At 49.9% G+C, this 17,349-nt stretch overlaps 6 protein-coding genes across 6 annotated transcripts; 2 read left to right on the top strand and 4 right to left on the bottom strand.

Moving 5' to 3' along the window:
- Positions 1 to 1,116: 1,116 nt before the first annotated feature.
- On the top strand, positions 1,117 to 1,672 carry ABOM_005784 (uncharacterized protein; the record flags this gene model as incomplete). The annotated part of the gene is made up of 2 exons (XM_022532913.1): positions 1,117 to 1,193; positions 1,258 to 1,672. The coding sequence occupies 2 exons, from the start codon at positions 1,117 to 1,119 to the stop codon at positions 1,670 to 1,672; spliced, it is 492 nt and encodes a 163-aa protein (XP_022388767.1).
- Positions 1,673 to 2,937: 1,265 nt separating this feature from the next.
- Positions 2,938 to 5,868, bottom strand: ABOM_005783 (glycosyltransferase; the record flags this gene model as incomplete). Its single annotated transcript, XM_022532912.1, has 7 exons — positions 2,938 to 3,155; positions 3,214 to 3,352; positions 3,415 to 3,952; positions 4,009 to 4,773; positions 4,825 to 5,061; positions 5,119 to 5,692; positions 5,763 to 5,868. The coding sequence occupies 7 exons, from the start codon at positions 5,866 to 5,868 to the stop codon at positions 2,938 to 2,940; spliced, it is 2,577 nt and encodes an 858-aa protein (XP_022388768.1).
- A 717-nt stretch (positions 5,869 to 6,585) lies between these two features.
- ABOM_005782 (putative POT peptide transporter) lies at positions 6,586 to 8,920 on the bottom strand (the record flags this gene model as incomplete). The annotated part of the gene is made up of 14 exons (XM_022532911.1): positions 6,586 to 6,924; positions 6,978 to 7,051; positions 7,104 to 7,225; positions 7,278 to 7,323; positions 7,372 to 7,463; positions 7,519 to 7,527; positions 7,582 to 7,765; positions 7,812 to 7,911; positions 7,964 to 8,003; positions 8,057 to 8,203; positions 8,253 to 8,363; positions 8,417 to 8,541; positions 8,594 to 8,649; positions 8,701 to 8,920. 14 exons carry the CDS (start codon positions 8,918 to 8,920, stop codon positions 6,586 to 6,588), a joined length of 1,665 nt encoding a protein of 554 aa, XP_022388752.1.
- A 2,960-nt stretch (positions 8,921 to 11,880) lies between these two features.
- On the top strand, positions 11,881 to 13,852 carry ABOM_005781 (serine/threonine-protein kinase; the record flags this gene model as incomplete). Its single annotated transcript, XM_022532910.1, has 5 exons — positions 11,881 to 12,044; positions 12,123 to 12,913; positions 12,969 to 13,056; positions 13,108 to 13,339; positions 13,415 to 13,852. The coding sequence occupies 5 exons, from the start codon at positions 11,881 to 11,883 to the stop codon at positions 13,850 to 13,852; spliced, it is 1,713 nt and encodes a 570-aa protein (XP_022388769.1).
- A 489-nt stretch (positions 13,853 to 14,341) lies between these two features.
- On the bottom strand, positions 14,342 to 14,920 carry ABOM_005780 (MGMT family protein; the record flags this gene model as incomplete). Its single annotated transcript, XM_022532909.1, has 3 exons — positions 14,342 to 14,513; positions 14,602 to 14,725; positions 14,806 to 14,920. The coding sequence occupies 3 exons, from the start codon at positions 14,918 to 14,920 to the stop codon at positions 14,342 to 14,344; spliced, it is 411 nt and encodes a 136-aa protein (XP_022388770.1).
- A 404-nt stretch (positions 14,921 to 15,324) lies between these two features.
- ABOM_005779 (aldehyde dehydrogenase family protein) lies at positions 15,325 to 16,974 on the bottom strand (the record flags this gene model as incomplete). The annotated part of the gene is made up of 5 exons (XM_022532908.1): positions 15,325 to 16,224; positions 16,281 to 16,490; positions 16,544 to 16,713; positions 16,784 to 16,853; positions 16,921 to 16,974. 5 exons carry the CDS (start codon positions 16,972 to 16,974, stop codon positions 15,325 to 15,327), a joined length of 1,404 nt encoding a protein of 467 aa, XP_022388761.1.
- Positions 16,975 to 17,349: the final 375 nt, after the last annotated feature.

The raw sequence follows: 17,349 nt of genomic DNA, 5'->3' as shown, positions 1-17,349 counted from the left end.
CAGACCCTCAGTGATCACCCCAAAGGCGGATTGGGGTGGATCCGGGCACAGATCAGGACGGATCCTTTCGAGGTCTACTCCTTTTGTAGGCTTCGAAAACCACGGCTAATATTTATTTGAGGCCAGGTTCACGACGCATTAGACTTTTCATTCTCGGTACACCGTCAAGGGCAATTTGGTCACGACTTGCCAATCCAGTATCATAAGCCGCGAAGACATGGAAAGGATGTGGTAGAGGCAAGAATTAAGGTTATTCTAGATTTTCAGACCGAAACATCACTGCGGGTCGTCGATCTTCAATTATAGTGGTTGTTCTAGAAGGTTGGAACTCATCCAACCTCGGGACCATTCGGGAATTCCTCGTATTAATTCCGGCTGCGGGTATTAGTACATGCACCCTGTACAAGTACAATGGAGTAGGGCTTTTGGCTGGGATCTTTCTAGACTGCGCAACGAATCGGGTGTAAGGATTAAGCCATGGGGAAGCAGGATCTGCGTGCAGGGGCGCTGGTGGAAGCATCCTAACCAAGATGGGATAGGAAGCGGTTTTAGGTCCCCTGAACCCTGAACCCTGAAATGATGAGAATCTTCTGTGGTCAGTGAATTAGGCCCTGGGTCTTCCAAACACTTTTCCTGGGTCACTCACTGTATGTCAAAACTTTCATCGTTCCTAAGATTGGACCTTTCACACGAGACTGTTTCAAATCGGCAAGGTACAAAAGCCAGGGACAATTTTGTCACGATCACAACTTGCCCAATGCAGTATCATAAACGACCCGGACATCTGAAGATGGGAAAGGATGGAGAGAGACCATAATTGAGAATGGGATACTACAATCTGATCCCCAACTATTCGGAACACCCCATCCCTTTAGAGAGAAATGTCTCAGTGAATAAAGCTTCCACAATTGGAACCAAGTAGAACATTGTCTCAGTTACTTTCCTGATCCAATATAGTAGCATTGTAAATGCCTCAACCGATAGCTTATAAGACGGCTTTCTTATCCCCTCAACGTCCTGATGTATCGCTTGAACAATCCAGATCATTCGAGTATCTCCGCATCCTTACTGCCTTAGCCGTATCCATCTCCCTGGCCGATTTTGACGTTCGTCATCATGCATGTTTTGAACAACCCCGTCGTCCTTTTGGCGCTGGCCACAGCCGCCCAAGCTAACCCGGTCGAGGTCACAAGGTGAGCACTTAACATCAGCTCTGACTGGTGAGACTTTAAGCGACGGCTAACGAGTTTTCCACAGTGACCTCCAGGCCCGTGCGAACACGTGGGAAGCCCATGCCAAGTATTATGGCTTAGGAGGCAAGATTGGAAACGAGATCCTTGTCCAAGGCACTTGGTCGAACCCGATAAAGAACCCCGGGCAGGATGCTGGGCCCTGTACTGCGAGAATCGGTGGCATCGGCGGGGATGCCTTCGATGTCAGATGCAACTGCAAGATTACCGGTTCTGGTCCCCTCCGATTCACCTCAACTTGCTTTGTCGATTGGGGAGCCTCCGCCCGCAACGGTGACTGGGCGGGCGGCTTTTCCGTCGCTTTCGAATGCAACGCCTTCAATAGCTGTACGGGTCCCAATGCGTACAAGGTTTCCGGGGCGCACTCTCGGTGCCATAACCAGTCCGGCAACGTTTGCAATGGATTCCGTGTCACTCCCTAATTGGGCTTTGTGTGGAGGATGGGAGGACGGGACTTTGAACATCATGTCATCCATGTCTTTGCCGTTGCTACCTCTCTAACTTCAAGACACTAGTCTGTGTACGTAAACTATCTTTATCTCTTGATTTCAATTGAATTTGAGATACGATAACCACCCGCCCCCGGCTCGGCCATCACTAGAATCCTGTACTAGGCCTCGAGGCATAAACTACATCAATCAGGACTTATACACTAATTCTATCCTAATGAGTATACTTTATTGCTTCTATAGTTCTTGGCGGGTCCAGAGTCGAAGCCTTTCGAGCTGCAGCGGTTCGGTCTTGGCGGTTATTCTCGAGGCCTATCTCGTACAATTAAGAATGAAGCGATTCAAAACACCTAGGACAGTCTTTTACTATGAAATTTTAAGCCATCTAACGATTGTGATACGGAGTACTTTCATTGCCCCAGATACTGCCTCACTAGACTGGCGTATGGCTAGGTTAGTTTATGCCACTCTAGTCCGAGGTCAACACCGTGACAATTAATACTAGATTAACTATAGTTGACCTACTTTACTGTCTACTATTTTAAATAAGAGTTAATATTCTTGGTGTCGAGTACAGTTAATCTCGATTGACTATTTAATTTTTAGCTTAATTTTTAGCTTAACTGTGGTTAGGTATAGAAATTCTATTAACCTAGCCATAATTTAGCGGTTAGGTATAATTGACCCCATTAACCTAACCTAACCCAGTCAATGTGTAGGCAGTAAGCCTACCGATCAATTAGAGCAGAACCCCGGTTAGTTGCACTATCCTTGCCACTGACGGGGCTTTTCAGTAATTGGTGGTTGAGAAACCCACATTTCTCATGCCGTACCACTACTCAGCCCCAGAAATCCCTCTTCACCATAGATCCAAAAGCTAATTGGAGCAAGATGGTGGGCCTGGGAAGATCAGCCAAAGTAGGACCAACCTTCATCCAGAGGGATCTGCTAATGGCCGGCTGATAGGCTGATACGGCAATCTTACTTTGTACTATTTAAATTTTAAGTGCCAATTTCAAATTAAAATCTCCCTTAGGATCAGGGCAGGCACGTAGTTTACTCTTTCTTAGAAAGTCGGTAGATATAGACTCCGAAGTCATTGTTCGTCTGCTGAGTTGTCTATGCACTAGGAGCAGGGCATTATTTGGTCAATGGTATGGTCATACGCCTTCCAATTGTAAAGTAGATACTCGATACGTGCTGTTACAATAAATATACATGGGCAATAAAATACAACATCAGCGAGCCTTCCTCTCATGCTTTAATCGAACCCCCTTCTCATAAGTGCTCCAGTTCTCCAGCACAGCCATCCTCTCCTCCTGCGACGCAGCCTTAGCTTCTGCCACTCCTTGCCTGATACGCGATCTGACAATGTAACCCTGTCGGTCCGCCCCATATGAATGTTCAATGGCTCGATGTACGCCATTCAGCGGATAGCCGATCAACCCCCAGATACCTACAAAACCGATTGTGATCAGATCAATTGAATTCGGAGGATCGAATACAGCTCTTACCGGCCTGAGGTTTCAGGATCAAGCCACCCAACCCTTTCCCTATGCCTTTGCTCATTCCACCAAGCCCACCATCTTTCCACCCGCGGCTGGGTTGCGTTACTACACCCGTGACGCCGTCATACCAACTGTATCCAAATTCCTAGGTAAATTAGCATGGCAAGCCCTAGTCAACCAGGTATGAATGCTCAGGAAAGCAATTACCTTTCCGGCCGCAACGAATCCCGACCGCACGCCGATCACCTCAGGTAGCTCGCGCACCGTTCGGTCATTGTAGTACCGTGGGGCATTATGCGTGAACTGAGAAAACAGCAGTGTGACCCCCATGGGCACTTCGACCACCCAGTTAAGTACCCTGCGACCCAGGTAACTTGAGTTTATCACTATCCTCTGCAATGGATTTCGCTTGACAGCCATGGAGGGCGTGCCTTCCTGTGATTGCGTGGTCGTCGAAGATGACAAACTAGAGGTTGATTTGACATCATCAGTAGTTTGCACACGATCCTTTTGTGAGGTGGTACTCGGGGCTGCGACGGAGCCAGCCGGCGTGAACATCGCTATACGCGCCTCGCAGGATGGTAAGTTGTAGTTCTCCGCAAAACGGTCGGCAGCTGGACGCGAGATATTGTAGACTGCGTCGACGGGCATGTCGACAAGCCCGGTGAGAAAATTGCTTATGGCGCCGGTGAAGCTGTCTGCCCCTGCGCATCTGGGATTTATGTCGTAGCGCTTTCCACGGTACCTATGGAAAGTACATTAGCACACAGGGAAGCTACAGATACAGAAGGTATTGCATACATTTTGACATCTTTCGGGTTGAGCTTCTTCTCCTGGACCAGAACAGTGGCCGCAAATGCACTGAGCAGTATCTTGGTTCGTCTAACACGCCAGACGGCCGCACGACCAGGACATAGCGTGCATTGGATGCGACGAAGATCGAGTTGGCTATGAAAGCTCGCTAAGCTATCGCGGGCGCCGTCCTCCACGCGGATTTTCTCGGCTAGTGTCTGCGCTTGGTCGATGGTGGAAGTCTTCAAACAGAAATGGATCGCATCGGCCAGACGATCGGCAGTAAGCTTTTTGTAGGGGATAGGCGGCGGCCCTGCTCCGTTCTGCGCAATCAGAGCACCCCAGAAAGGCTGGTCTCCGAAGAAAGGGACAATCGTAGTTGGTCGGCCTAGGGCAAGGCCTGCAGCCGTGGTTCCCGCGCCTCCGTGGTGGATTACACAGGAAACCCGTGGGAAAAGCCAGTCGTGGGGACAGTTTCCGAGGAAGAAGACATCCGGGCGATTTATCTGTTCGGCTCCCAGACCACCCCACCCCTTTGAGATCAGTGCGCGTTGGCCGGTCATTTCAACGGCATCTAGAATCGTCTTGGTGAGAGCATCCGGGTCATCGACCACGATGGAGCCGAATCCTATATAGAGTGGTGGTGGGCCTCCGTCCAAGAACTCAACCAGGTCTGATGGAGGCACGTAGTCAGCGTTTGCGGGTAAGAAGTTGAAGCCCGTTACGTCGATATGCTCCTGCCAATCATCTGGCTTTGGTAGGAGTGAAGGAGACCTATTGCATTCATTTAGTGGTTGTATTCAGGGACAAGGACAGCATACGAACCACATGTAGGTGAAGGGAACACGCAACCGGGGAATCAGACTCGGAGCGCGCATCACATCCAACTGCTCCAGACCCAGCTCGAAGCGACGAAACGCATTAATGAGATCGCCGACACCTTGCCAGATGACCATCTCCATCAGAGCGTAAGATGCGAAATTCGCTACCGACGGCTTTGTATCGCCCACCCGGACATTGGCTAATGGGTGCGAAAAGGCTTGAGTAGGGGACCATGGCATTCTAAAGCCATCAGCAGCTGAGACTCAAGAGATTCATCCCGTAGAGACTAACGTGAACATCAGATGTAATGGAATAGCCAATTTCTCTGCACAGTGGATATGGGCAAAGCTGGGCGGGTTCGCGATGATAGCATCAGCCACGAATGGTGCCGCCGTGATTGCCTCGTCACTAGTCATATCGAGACCTTCGCCAGCTTCAATACAGGATCTCCAACACCCGCCGAGCATTACTCGAATTTCTTTGCGACGTTTTCCGATCGCCCCTTGCCTAAAGCTCTCCACCTTTGGGATAAGCTTGTCATTCTTCACCATGAATGACATGAGCTCGGCCGGATCGCCCCCAATATTGAAGAACTCCAATCCATTATCCTTCACAAAATCCCGGAATACCAGATGAGTTGCTAGCCTAACGCGGTGTCCATGTCTTTTCATCGCTCGACCCAAGGCGATGAATGGTTGCACGTCGCCGCGCGATCCCACGACGTGAATCACCACGTTTAGCCGAACTGGAAAGCGAGTACCGTCATTTCGAATCTGCGATGGGCGACGGGTTGTCTGTCGCTGGAGGGCATCCAACAGGCTAGCTACCTGTGGGTCGTCGTCGTTCAGCGCGATATCCACCCGACCATCATCTGCGACAATGACGACAAGTTAGGTCCACTCGTGGCAGAAATTATGGGTAATAATAAACTTATGTCAGACCTGTTACCTGTGCGTTTGCGTCAAACCCATCAGTAATGAGGTGTTCAGGGCCCTGGGACCCTGAAGCAAGAGCCAGTGGGATATTCGGCGCTGCAACGTTCGCCATTTCAGCGGTAGGGTCTTTCCGTGAAGCCACGTTACACCCTCATTTTGATCTTTAATAAAGCTTGGTCTGCTGTGGCGAAGATAGAGTTGGCTCATGACGTAGTGGGCAGATTGGTCGAGACCATTTGAGCGTTTCGTTCGTTATTTTATAGATTGTAGGAATGCTTGAATCCCTAGCTTCTCGCTCTCGTTGTTACATGTCTTTTTGCAAATCAGCAAGCCGGTGGGCGCTCGACATGGAATAGTCATGCGTGACAAAGCATTATCCAAGCACAATACTTGATTGACAAGCGAATGTCCGTCTGCAATGCAACGGCAGCAATAACCTTTGGCACACCAAGAACTCGGGATACCGATCCATGGGTGCGGACTCGGGAACCAGACCCGACTTCCAGAGATTAGTAATTCTCGTATAATCGCACTTGATGTATGCATCTCCATATGCTTTTACCCTGCATGGCCTGGTTGCTGTGACCTCTGGATGGCTAACTTTCTGTATTTGGATTTACATCACTGCCATTGTACACAATCATTCGTCGAATCGATTTGTTAAATGTCAATCACCACCCCGCGACGCATATGAAGTTAAAGGATTTCCATACATATTAAGAAAAAAAAGTGTGGTGGAAGGTAGGTCACACTATGGACATCCAAACGTATACTAAAATATATACATGACAGCTCGCTGCCTCTGAAGCCAGGGTGTGGTCTCTGTGCTTCATGACTCCCTCCTCGGGCGATCTCCATTGACTAGTTTGTTCATACTCTCCTCCATCCTGTTATATTTTCGGAAACACAAAAAGAATATGATAGCCGCCACCAGCATAGTGGCACTGAGCGATATATATTCTATCAGGACCTTCGGGTCCACAGATGTCGGCGAAAGAGAAACACCAATGGAAGAACCAAAAGCGCCAGCGAGGAGAAAAAGGGACATGATGATGCTACGCATGGACTGTGGCGCTTTGGTGTAGGCGTACTCCATCCCGGATAGCATTGCGAACAGCTCGGCTAGACCCATCAGACAGTAAACGGGTATTTGTAAAAGTATGCTGATCTGGTTGAGGTTGTCAGAGACCTGTAACGCACCTTGAGATTGGTGAAACTTACCTTTCGAATCGGAGAGACTCCTTCGCAACTATCGGCTGCTGGGTTTCTTTGACATGGGGTGGTCTCGTAGATCACTTGCTACGGTGAGTGAAAAAGACAATTCAGTGCGATAAACAGTCTACATACGTTGCTGAAGGCCGGCCGCTAATGCCATTGCACAGGAAGACAAGAGAAGGCCTGTTGCAATCCGGCTAATCGGTTTGAACTTGATATGGAAGCGATGCAACGTCGGATAAACAAAGCGTTCACTGGCACAGTTGTTAGTGTGGTCAACACAATTGCATGGAAGATGGAACATACAACAACGGTACTGCAATCAGGACAGTGATTGGGTTAATACATCCCACTGTCTTAAGTTAGTTATCCATACATCAACCTCAGCAGCTATACTTACTCATATCATTCGGTATACCATGAGTGTTCATCGAGGCACCTTGACTGACAAGATTTGAACTTGCCTGGCCGCTACAAATCCAGTATAACGGGCTGTTTAAGTTAGCTCTCTTGATGGTTTACTATGTTTAGATGTTAAGGCACATACAAGACCAAACTAAGTCACCGGTGAGTAACGTATATCTGACACCTTTCATCACGAAGTACTTACAATACCCGACATGCCACCAGGGCACATTTAAGTTCGTCCACGAACGTATCATCCCATGGCACGGGGGCACCAGTTTTTGCCAGTGATGCAGGCCTGGCTGCCTCAAGATTGCCCCCGCTTCTGATGCCAATCCATAGTATTCGCATTGCCTTGGTGATAGCTGATCCATTCGGAGGTCGCATAACTATTACAATTAGCGACTGAGGAGGATAATGCATAGACTTTCTTACCATAGCGCGTGCGGCCAGCCAGCAGCGCTATCATTGCCAAAGCCCAAAAGCATAACGGTAGCATAAAGGCAGCCCAGAAACCCACTTCCAGCTCTAGCCACTGGAGGTTTGTGAGTGATACTCCAATACTGGGGGGAAGAAGCGGGACCTACGGAGACGGGTATAACCGACAGTGCGCCTAAGTTGATTATCCTAAGATCACAGTCAGGGTGGGCGAAAGGAAGACAGCGCGAATGGCAACTGACCAGTAATATCGAGCATATATCGCCTGGATAGTGACGTTTGGATCTACCAGAACCTGTTCACCGTCTGGCAAGGTCTTCACTCGCGGCCCGAGAGACTGATACTGCTCTGCAATCAGTGGTCCGACATTGCTCTTGATAGCACCGGTTCTAGAAACATTAAGTTATATATTCCGTCCTGGAGTTGTTTCAACCTTACCCCAGCCCGATCAAGATCAACGCGGCCACAAGCCCGGGGAGACCAGCTCCGTTCTCCAGACTCACTGGGAGGGATGTGGCAAATAAAATCAATACTCCGCATGCTGATAGTCTATCGAATCTGTCAGTATATGGCCTACACTGTAGGTAAACAAAAGATCATACCCAGTTCCCAAGATGATGGTTTTGAACCGACCCAGAAAGCTGTCTGCGATGATACCCATGAGAACCGGAGATAGGTAGCACCACGTAACAAAAATATAGTTGATGCTGGTCGCTATTGTTTGACCCTAATCTGTCGTTAGCGAAATCCAAGTCCATTTCCATCGCTGTCAGACGTACCATTCCCAGTGCTCCCGGGTGCGATGCATCATCCCGGGGATTCTGAATATAATTCTCTGGAATCCATTGTCAGTAGGCCAGGTAGCCATGAGGTGGGTCTATCATACGTATTGGTGCTGATACCGAGCGATAGGTAAATCTCTCGGCCAGCTCTGCAACGGCCACTAGAAATATATCCATAGAGATGTCATCGCGGACGACTCGCAGATCTGAGCGCTCCACCACTGGCTCTACCCACGTCTCTGGCGTGGGATCTTCACCTAAGAGCGTTCGCCCTGACGAGGCTTGGCTCTCTTTTGACACGCTTTTCCAGGACTTGGACTCCATGATGGCTCACAATCCATGCGAAAGTTCGCCTCCATCTCCAGGTAAGGCTCAAATGAGTGCCAGTCGGGATATTTAAAGCTGACAGGCACACAGGCGCAGTGTGGGATTCTCCGCTATATTACCTACAGTGAGTGGGTCCTACTCTTCCACCACTGGAATGTATATGCGTGGACAGATACATAGTCTGATATGGACGCAAGGTATGTCCTCTGTCCGTTGTATCACGCCATTACCACTCCTGCTGCCCCAATGCACGGTCTATAGATATGTTTCGCACCATTCGCCTTCGCCATCGGCATCATCACTAATCCATGTGTGTAGCTAACACCGGCCGATCACACTGCAAGGGACATGTATTATGGCCGATAAAGTGGGGTGACCAGGATTCTGTAGCCCTATGGAAATGGGTTCTTTCAGGAATACCAGCAAATAGAACAACGACCATCACGCCTTAGGTGAGCGTGATGTCACGAGATGGGTAGCTTCTATCAGGGGCTGGGGGGTGTTATCCCTACGCAGGAGCTCTCACTACTGGAATGCGGACACTACTGTTCCTTTCCATCAGATCTCGGCTGATTGGGCAGTTTAGTCTCCGTACGACCTTGACTGCAAGGGTACATTCATAAAACTCCGCACGCCCATAGCCTCGCTCTAGGAATCGAGATTTTTGGATGACCTGCGCTTGACGACACATAATGATCCTATCCAGTACCTGTCGTCAAGCACTACTGGATACTGCACAGGGAGTTGGCGTATATCTTGTCTTTCATATGGGAGGTTTACGTGGCATTTCTAACCAGCATTCTCTGGCGGGATACAAAGAAGAATTTCTCACCTTGACCACAGTGTATATAACGTTATTCCTATGGACTATTGCGCAAGAATACCAACACCTAGTTATATATCAAGCGACAAGATTTCGTTGAATACTAGTTCTGCTGCTGAGATATTGAAGGAAACGGGGCCAGGGTCGGGATGCACTCATCCACGAGTGCGGCAGGAGCCTACTGTGGAATAGTATTTTACCACTTCGACCTGTCGTGTTGTTCCAAATGCACTCCCTCTGGAGAGACGATCGCCCTGACATGGGAAGGACCCTCGAAATAATTGTGGGGTAGAGTTAAGAACTGGTTGTGTCTATATGCTGCACTATCACTTGGCATGCGCAATCCCTGGGCAGCATACCACGGGGCGGCGATCATTTTCATCAGGTTTGGTCACCGTAGTAGCACAGCAGTACTATGCTCTTGCATGGATCCGAGCGACTTTGAAGAGTCACACTGCAGACAGATGAGAGAGCTTCCCAATTAAACTGACGAGTTCGTGCTGTCGTTGTGATAACGCATCGTCGCTCGTCGCTGGTCTTTTCGACCCAAAATGCTAACGGTTCGGTTCATGACCCGGCTAACGGCGACGATCACAACCGATTGGGAGATTGGAGCATTCCACGCGACGAGTGTGGCATCACCGCACATCTTTCGATGCCCAAGATGGACAGAAGCCCTCGACCCCCGTGACACGTAGATGCCCCAGGCCACCACATCGGGCCATCGAGAGCACGTGATATACTCGGCATCACGTGTGGAACCCCCGTGATTGATGCATCCTGGAACAATGATAATTCCGGGGGTTCCGATCGGTTGGGAGTGGCACCGGACTGCCTAATGCGGCACTGTCGCTGGTGCCCTCTGGCCCTCATCGAGTGGGCGACTAAACCAGGACGGAGCAGGCGGTAGTTAAGCGCTGACGTGTAAATCTAGACCCCTGACAGGTTAGCCGAAAGATATCTCCGTTCCATACTATGTCAATCAATGCGCTCGTAGTAGATAAGGGTTTGATGTGTAGTAGTAGTAGTTCGATCGGTATCAATGTCCCTGGGATTCCGAGCCGACGGAGGATGGATGAATATGGGGGATCCGTGGGGTGGATAGATGACTGGACCTGATCTTATATGATCTTGACATCATCCGGTAGCATTTGATCCATCTGGAATCTTAGTGTTCCAGTCGGTATATCCACCGGGGGTTCTGTCCCCTTGTCCGTAGGCTCCGTAGTGCTTATACTACGGTCTCTTTATACGCCTATTTACAGACATCACATTTCCCAACACAAGCTGACTTACGATCGCTAGACAAATTAATTCGATGGACTAGTACCTTCACTATCGGTTTCTTTTCAAGTTCTCCCATTCCCTTTTCCACGGGTTTCCCCATCTTCTACGACTTATTATCAGGTCGGGGGAATTCGGGCATCCTAGCAAACAGGTCGTTTGCGTCATAAAAGGGTCGGGTTCCATTTGACAGCCAATCTTTTTTTTTTTTTGGTTTTTTCTTTTGGGACGAATTCTTTGATATAGAAAGTCTTGAATGCCTGTCACGCCTTGACACTGCTTTGAAATTTCTTTCTTCCCCATTATTTCCTTTTTGTCGTATTCTTATTTATAATAATTTGCCGGTTCCTCCTAGACCGATCTTTTGGAGATTGAACGAATTTGTGATCTATCTTGGGATGTATTAAAGTATACGGACCGACCAAGTGGTAAAGGGTAACAACTGGTATTGTCAACGTACCGTCGAACAAGATTCGAGCCCCTCTCACAATAATAACAACAACAACAACTTCAACTTCAATCTTCTTCGTCGTTTCCCTCTCAACCTCTCTTCTTTCCTCTCCCTTTTTCTTATTTCTCCCTTCCCTTTTTTTTTGAATTTCTTTGGGCTCCCTCCCCGCGGCACATCCTTCCACCACCCCCAACGCATTCTTCTTTCTCTTCCCCCCCCCCCGCCACTTCGTCTCGAACGTTTGCGCCCGCCACTTCCAGCTGGAACCGTATCAACTTTCTCTTCGCCTTTTCGCCTCATCGCCCGTCGGCGTCAAACTTCCCTTCCCTCCGCTCCCCCCACCACCATTCATTCGAAACTGATCCTCCTCCCCCACACCGTTGTCGCCAATCGGAAATTATGGACGGGGTTGATATCACCAAGGCTGTGCTGAATAAAGGAAAGCAGATGGCCAGTGTGGCCGCATCGGCCGCCAATGGCAATGGCGGTAAGAAGCGCAGAAAAGGAACCGATTTGAAGCCAATCGTCACCAACGAAACAGCCGCTGATTCTACGACAGAGGGGTATGCTTTGTTTTTCCTCCCTGTTGCGATTTTCTAGTGTGATTTCGTCTTGTTGATCGATCGATTTCCATCCGGTAGGGCTCCCTCTCTCGCCATCCCGCAATCGCGATCGCCCTCCACCTCCTCCGTTGACGAGATCGAGACGACCGCCGAAGAGGAAGATTCAGAAGACTACTGCAAGGGCGGGTATCACCCGGTCACGGTCGGCGAAACGTATAACAACGGTCGCTATGTCGTCGTGCGCAAGTTGGGCTGGGGCCATTTCTCCACCGTCTGGTTGTCCCGCGATACCACCACCGGCAAACACGTCGCCCTCAAAGTCGTTCGTTCCGCGGCTCACTACACCGAAACCGCCATCGATGAGATCAAGCTCCTGAATCGCATTGTACAAGCCAAGCCGTCGCACCCGGGTCGCAAGCATGTCGTCAGTCTGCTCGACTCCTTCGAACACAAAGGTCCCAACGGGGTCCACGTATGTATGGTATTTGAGGTATTGGGTGAGAATCTACTCGGTTTGATTAAGCGATGGAATCACCGCGGCATTCCGATGCCGCTGGTCAAACAGATTACGAAACAGGTCCTCCTGGGATTGGACTATCTCCACCGCGAATGCGGTATCGTCCATACAGATCTGAAGCCGGAGAACGTATTGATCGAGATCGGCGATGTGGAACAGATTGTGAAGACATACGTGAAGGAGGAGCAGAAGAAGGACCACAAAGAGGATAACCGCAATGGCCGGCGGCGGCGCAGGACCCTAATCACGGGGAGTCAACCGTTGCCGAGCCCGCTCAACACCACCTTTGATTTCAAACACAGCTCGCACCACTCGCAGAGTAGTCTGAGTCAAATGATCAATGAGGAGTCTGGTACGTATCGAGCCCTCCAGCGTCTTTTCGCGACCGGCCTACTGACCCGCTACAGAATCCGCCCCGTCGGAGAAGTCATCCATGAAAGAAATGCTCGGCATCAAGGAGGAAGATGAGAAACAGAAACAACGAGAAAAGACTGCGTATGCTCGATGTCCCGCCACGGGCCGCGACTGGTGACTAACCTTCGCTAGTGACCTCCTCGAACGCGAAGTATCCGGCATCTCCTTGAATAAATCCTCCAAAGAAGCGAAAGACGAACCAGAATGCGATATTATCTCGGTCAAGATTGCTGATCTGGGAAATGCCTGCTGGGTCGGCCACCACTTTACGAACGACATCCAAACACGACAGTATCGCTCGCCCGAGGTCATTCTCGGGTCCAAGTGGGGTGCGAGTACGGATGTATGGAGTATGGCGTGCATGGTATGTTCGACGGAATTCCGCTCGGCGCAATGGGGTTGCGCCCCGACCGGAGGGTTTCCGCTCACAAATGTCTAGGTCTTCGAGCTCATCACGGGGGATTACCTCTTCGATCCGCAATCGGGTACGAAATACGGCAAGGACGACGATCACATTGCACAAATCATCGAACTACTAGGTCCCTTCCCCAAATCGCTCTGCCTCTCTGGCAAGTGGTCGCAGGAGATCTTTAACCGCAAGGGTGAATTGCGCAACATCCATCGACTCCGTCACTGGGCCCTACCAGATGTCCTTCGGGAGAAGTACCATTTCTCGGCAGAAGAGAGTATGCGCATCAGCGAATTCTTGTTGCCCATGCTGGAAATCCCGCCCGAGCGACGTGCCAATGCTGGTGGGATGGCATCGCATGCGTGGATGAAGGATGCGGCAGGGATGGATGCCGTCGACCTGGGCGTTCCCCCCGGCAGCCGGGGCGAAGGGATCGAAGGATGGGCATCCGAGGTGAAGCGGCGGTAGACTTGGCGACCACAGCGTGATGACTTTTCTTTGAATGGTGGCTGTTCTTGCTTGATTTACCCTGCGGGTGTATCCATTTTGGTTCGGCCGTTTCTCTGGATGTTTTATGACACCTTGACATGACGCGCATGCTCTTCGTTACCCTTTGTCTGTTCTTTTTCTACTACCATCTTTCCTTCATCTCTTTCACTACATAGAGTCTTGATATCATGTCTGCCTCTACGTCTGTCATCGTCGGGTCGGCTAGTCAATGGGGACTTGCGTTAGACATAAAGACCTTTTGACGTCAGGCCTATAGTTCAATCCTTTCGGCTGTTTAGGTAGATGATTGTGTGACAGCAACTTCATGAAAAGGGGGGATATAAAAAGGGGGGATATACTACGTGACGATCGGATATATTCGGCCCACGACCCAATGTTTGCGATGCTTATGAAATGGGGGTCTATACAGAGACGGAGTATCCACCCGTCGTACATTCATAACCAGCTCTACCCATCTACTACATCCTCCAGTTCACTTTCATCCTCCTCACTGGGCAACGCCGAAGGGAACCAACCAAACCGAGCCAAATCCACGTAAAACTCCCCCATAGCATCCGTCTCGACCGCGACTCCCTCCTCTCTCAATGCCTGTGCCTGTCGTTCCGCGCTCCCAGGTTCCCTACTCCCATTAGTACTGATCAACCCTACAAACATCCTCCATGAAAGCCAAGAGCTTCCCGGAGGTAAAGCAACAAGACAGTAGATACCGATGCGAAATCATGCCCTTCGAATTAATCACTCTCTGCCACGGCACATTCCCCGAATGATAGTATTCCTCCGGGCTCGAGGGGAGATGTTTCAAACAAATCCCCACCTGACGGGGTCGTTGCGCTGTAGACCCTTAGTACCATCCCCATATCCCAGTGATCTCGCTATGTAATTATAGAAAACATATAGAAAAGTAAACCTACGATAGCCAAGCAGCAGAGCAATATGGCCATAGGACGTCACTTTGCCCGGCGGGATTTCCTGGACCGCGGAGTAGACGGCGTTGAACCAGTGTTCGGCTTCGTCTGTGCGGGGCATTTCTTCCTGGTGCTACTTTGTATATTGGTTTGGGGAGGAGAGGAGAGCGATTGTACTGGGTGGTTTTGTTGGGTTGAAGGAGGTTTGTATGTTATGGATTTAATCATTAGGCTGCGTTGGATTGGGTGCGGGGTGCCGCTTTTAAGGGTTCCCGGAGGAAACGTTATTCTTGGTGGTCGAGTGTTGCTATGTAGCTTTCAAATAGTTGTCTCTGTTGGGTTACTGGTAATATTAGTAGTTTATCTTCTATAGTAGTGATTGTACCAGTTAGGTTGAGGTTAAACACATTTATATTCGGTGGTAAATTGGTCCTTCGGGTAGGTTTATATATTCAGGTTGACATATGCGCCATCCACCAGTAACATACAACACCTTCGACAAAAATTCATGATATCATATTTGATTTAGAGACCCTCAACTCTCAGATGTACAGTTTTCGTCTCAAGGTAGTTATCGAGACTGTGATGGATACCTTCCCGCCCAATTCCACTTGCTTTGTATCCACCAAAGGGCATATCAAACGCGCCAGTCGGACTCGTGCAGTTGATGCCCACGGTACCAGCCTCCATAGACGTCGCAAAGCGCATGGCCCGGTTCACATCTCGCGTGTAGACCGCGGCATAGAGCCCAAACTCAGATGCGTTTACCATCTTGATCACCTCGGCTTCCGTTTCGAACACGTTGATATTAACCACCGGCCCGAATATCTCCTCCTTCATGATCTGGGAGCTCTCTGGCGTATGCGTGAAGATCGTCGGCGGGATAAAGTAGCCTTTGTGGTCGGGGACATCGCCTCCTCCCAGGATGAGTTCGCCGTCTTTCTTGCCCAGCTCGATGTAGCGTTTCACAATGTTGAACTGGGTTTCATCGGCTTGCGGGCCGTGGTTTACGCAGGGCTTTGTGGGGTCACCCATCGACACGGACTGGAATGTGTTCTTGAACAGAGAGATAAATTGATCGGCGATGGAAGCGTGGACATAGATTCGAGAGTTCGCCATGCATACTTGGCCGCTGTTCCATTGGATACTGTGTGCTGACTCCTTCGCCGCCTTTTCGAGATCCGCATCTGGGAATATCACGGTAGGGGACTTGCCTCCGAGCTCGAAGATGACATTCTTCAGGTTGGAGTTGGCCGCTGCCTTTTGGATGAGACGCCCTGTGCGCCCAGAGCCTGTGAAAGTGATCACTCGAACGCTCATGTGATGTGCCAGAGCGGAGCCGGAGATGTGACCATGTCCAGACAGGACGTTGATAACGCCTGGCGGAAATCCGGCGCGTTGAATCAGGTGAGCAACTTTAGCCGACTGAGACCGAGTTAGAATCAATGACAGACCACATCCAATCCGGAGAGTGTGCTTACAGTCAAAGGCGCCTTCTCGCTACTCTTCAGGACAACAGTATTTCCGGCCGCGATCGCAGGCGCCACCTTGTTGATGAAGAAATTGACCGGGACATTCCACGGGATGATGGCCGCAACAACCCCATACGGCTGCCTCAGGGTCATATTGATGAATCCCGGCGTGTTCAGGCTCGTTTGGCCCTGGCCATCCCAGCCGCGGGAGGCGAAATACTGCAGCTTTTCTGCTGCAGCCTCCGCATCCCAGTAGTCCGAGATGGGTCGACCATGGAGATGGCCTCGAGATATGCTAGCTCCTTTTCGGATTCGAGAATGAGATCGGCGAGCTTCAACATATACGCTCCTCGGTCGTGCGGCGAGAGGCGCGACCATGCTGGGAACGCTGCCTGAGCCGCTGCGACGGCGTCATTTGTATCCTCCACCGAGGCTTCAGAAACTAAAGGAGGGACGGTTGTAAGTCCCTCGTCTTGTTCTTTGATTTTCGGCAAAACGCCGTGACAACTTACCTAAAGCGACCGTTTCCAGGGTAGCCGGTGATTTCAATGGAAAGGTTCCCGCATCGGAAGCAGGGCGAAACTGGAGGAGAAAAGTCCATCAGCTATGAGGCTATGTATACGCGGATTCAACAAGCAATCCCACCAACCTCGCCATTAATAAAGAGGCGGGTTTCAATCTCGGTCGGTGCTTCAGAAGCCATGGCTTGCAAGGGTTGTTGTTTTTCTTTTTTTTAGAAAAGTAGGAAAACCAATCTATAGAAGTAGAAAGACGGAATTCTCTGCCTGGGTATCGATCGTAAATGATATTCCCGGTTAGTAAAATATCTTCATAGTCGACAGAAAGGTCGGCATCTACACCAAAAGGGGAGAAAGAGATGCGGCGGAGATTAGATCCGATATTAATGCCGACACTAAAATCCGTTATCTCCCGGCCCAAGTGGATTCAGTACGCATATCCATATACAATCTGTGGAAACAAGTTAGCTGTCAGGGTATAGGAGATGTAGTTTCATGATAAAACAATATATCTGATCCTTGAGGTCGTAGGATTACTGCCCAGTATTTCTGTTGTTTTT

Source organism: Aspergillus bombycis, assembly GCF_001792695.1.
Source record: "Aspergillus bombycis strain NRRL26010 chromosome Unknown contig00047, whole genome shotgun sequence".
Lineage (NCBI taxonomy): Eukaryota > Fungi > Ascomycota > Eurotiomycetes > Eurotiales > Aspergillaceae > Aspergillus > Aspergillus bombycis.
The sequence above is the reverse complement of the archived record's forward strand: the minus strand, read 5'-3'. Positions and strand labels throughout refer to the sequence as shown.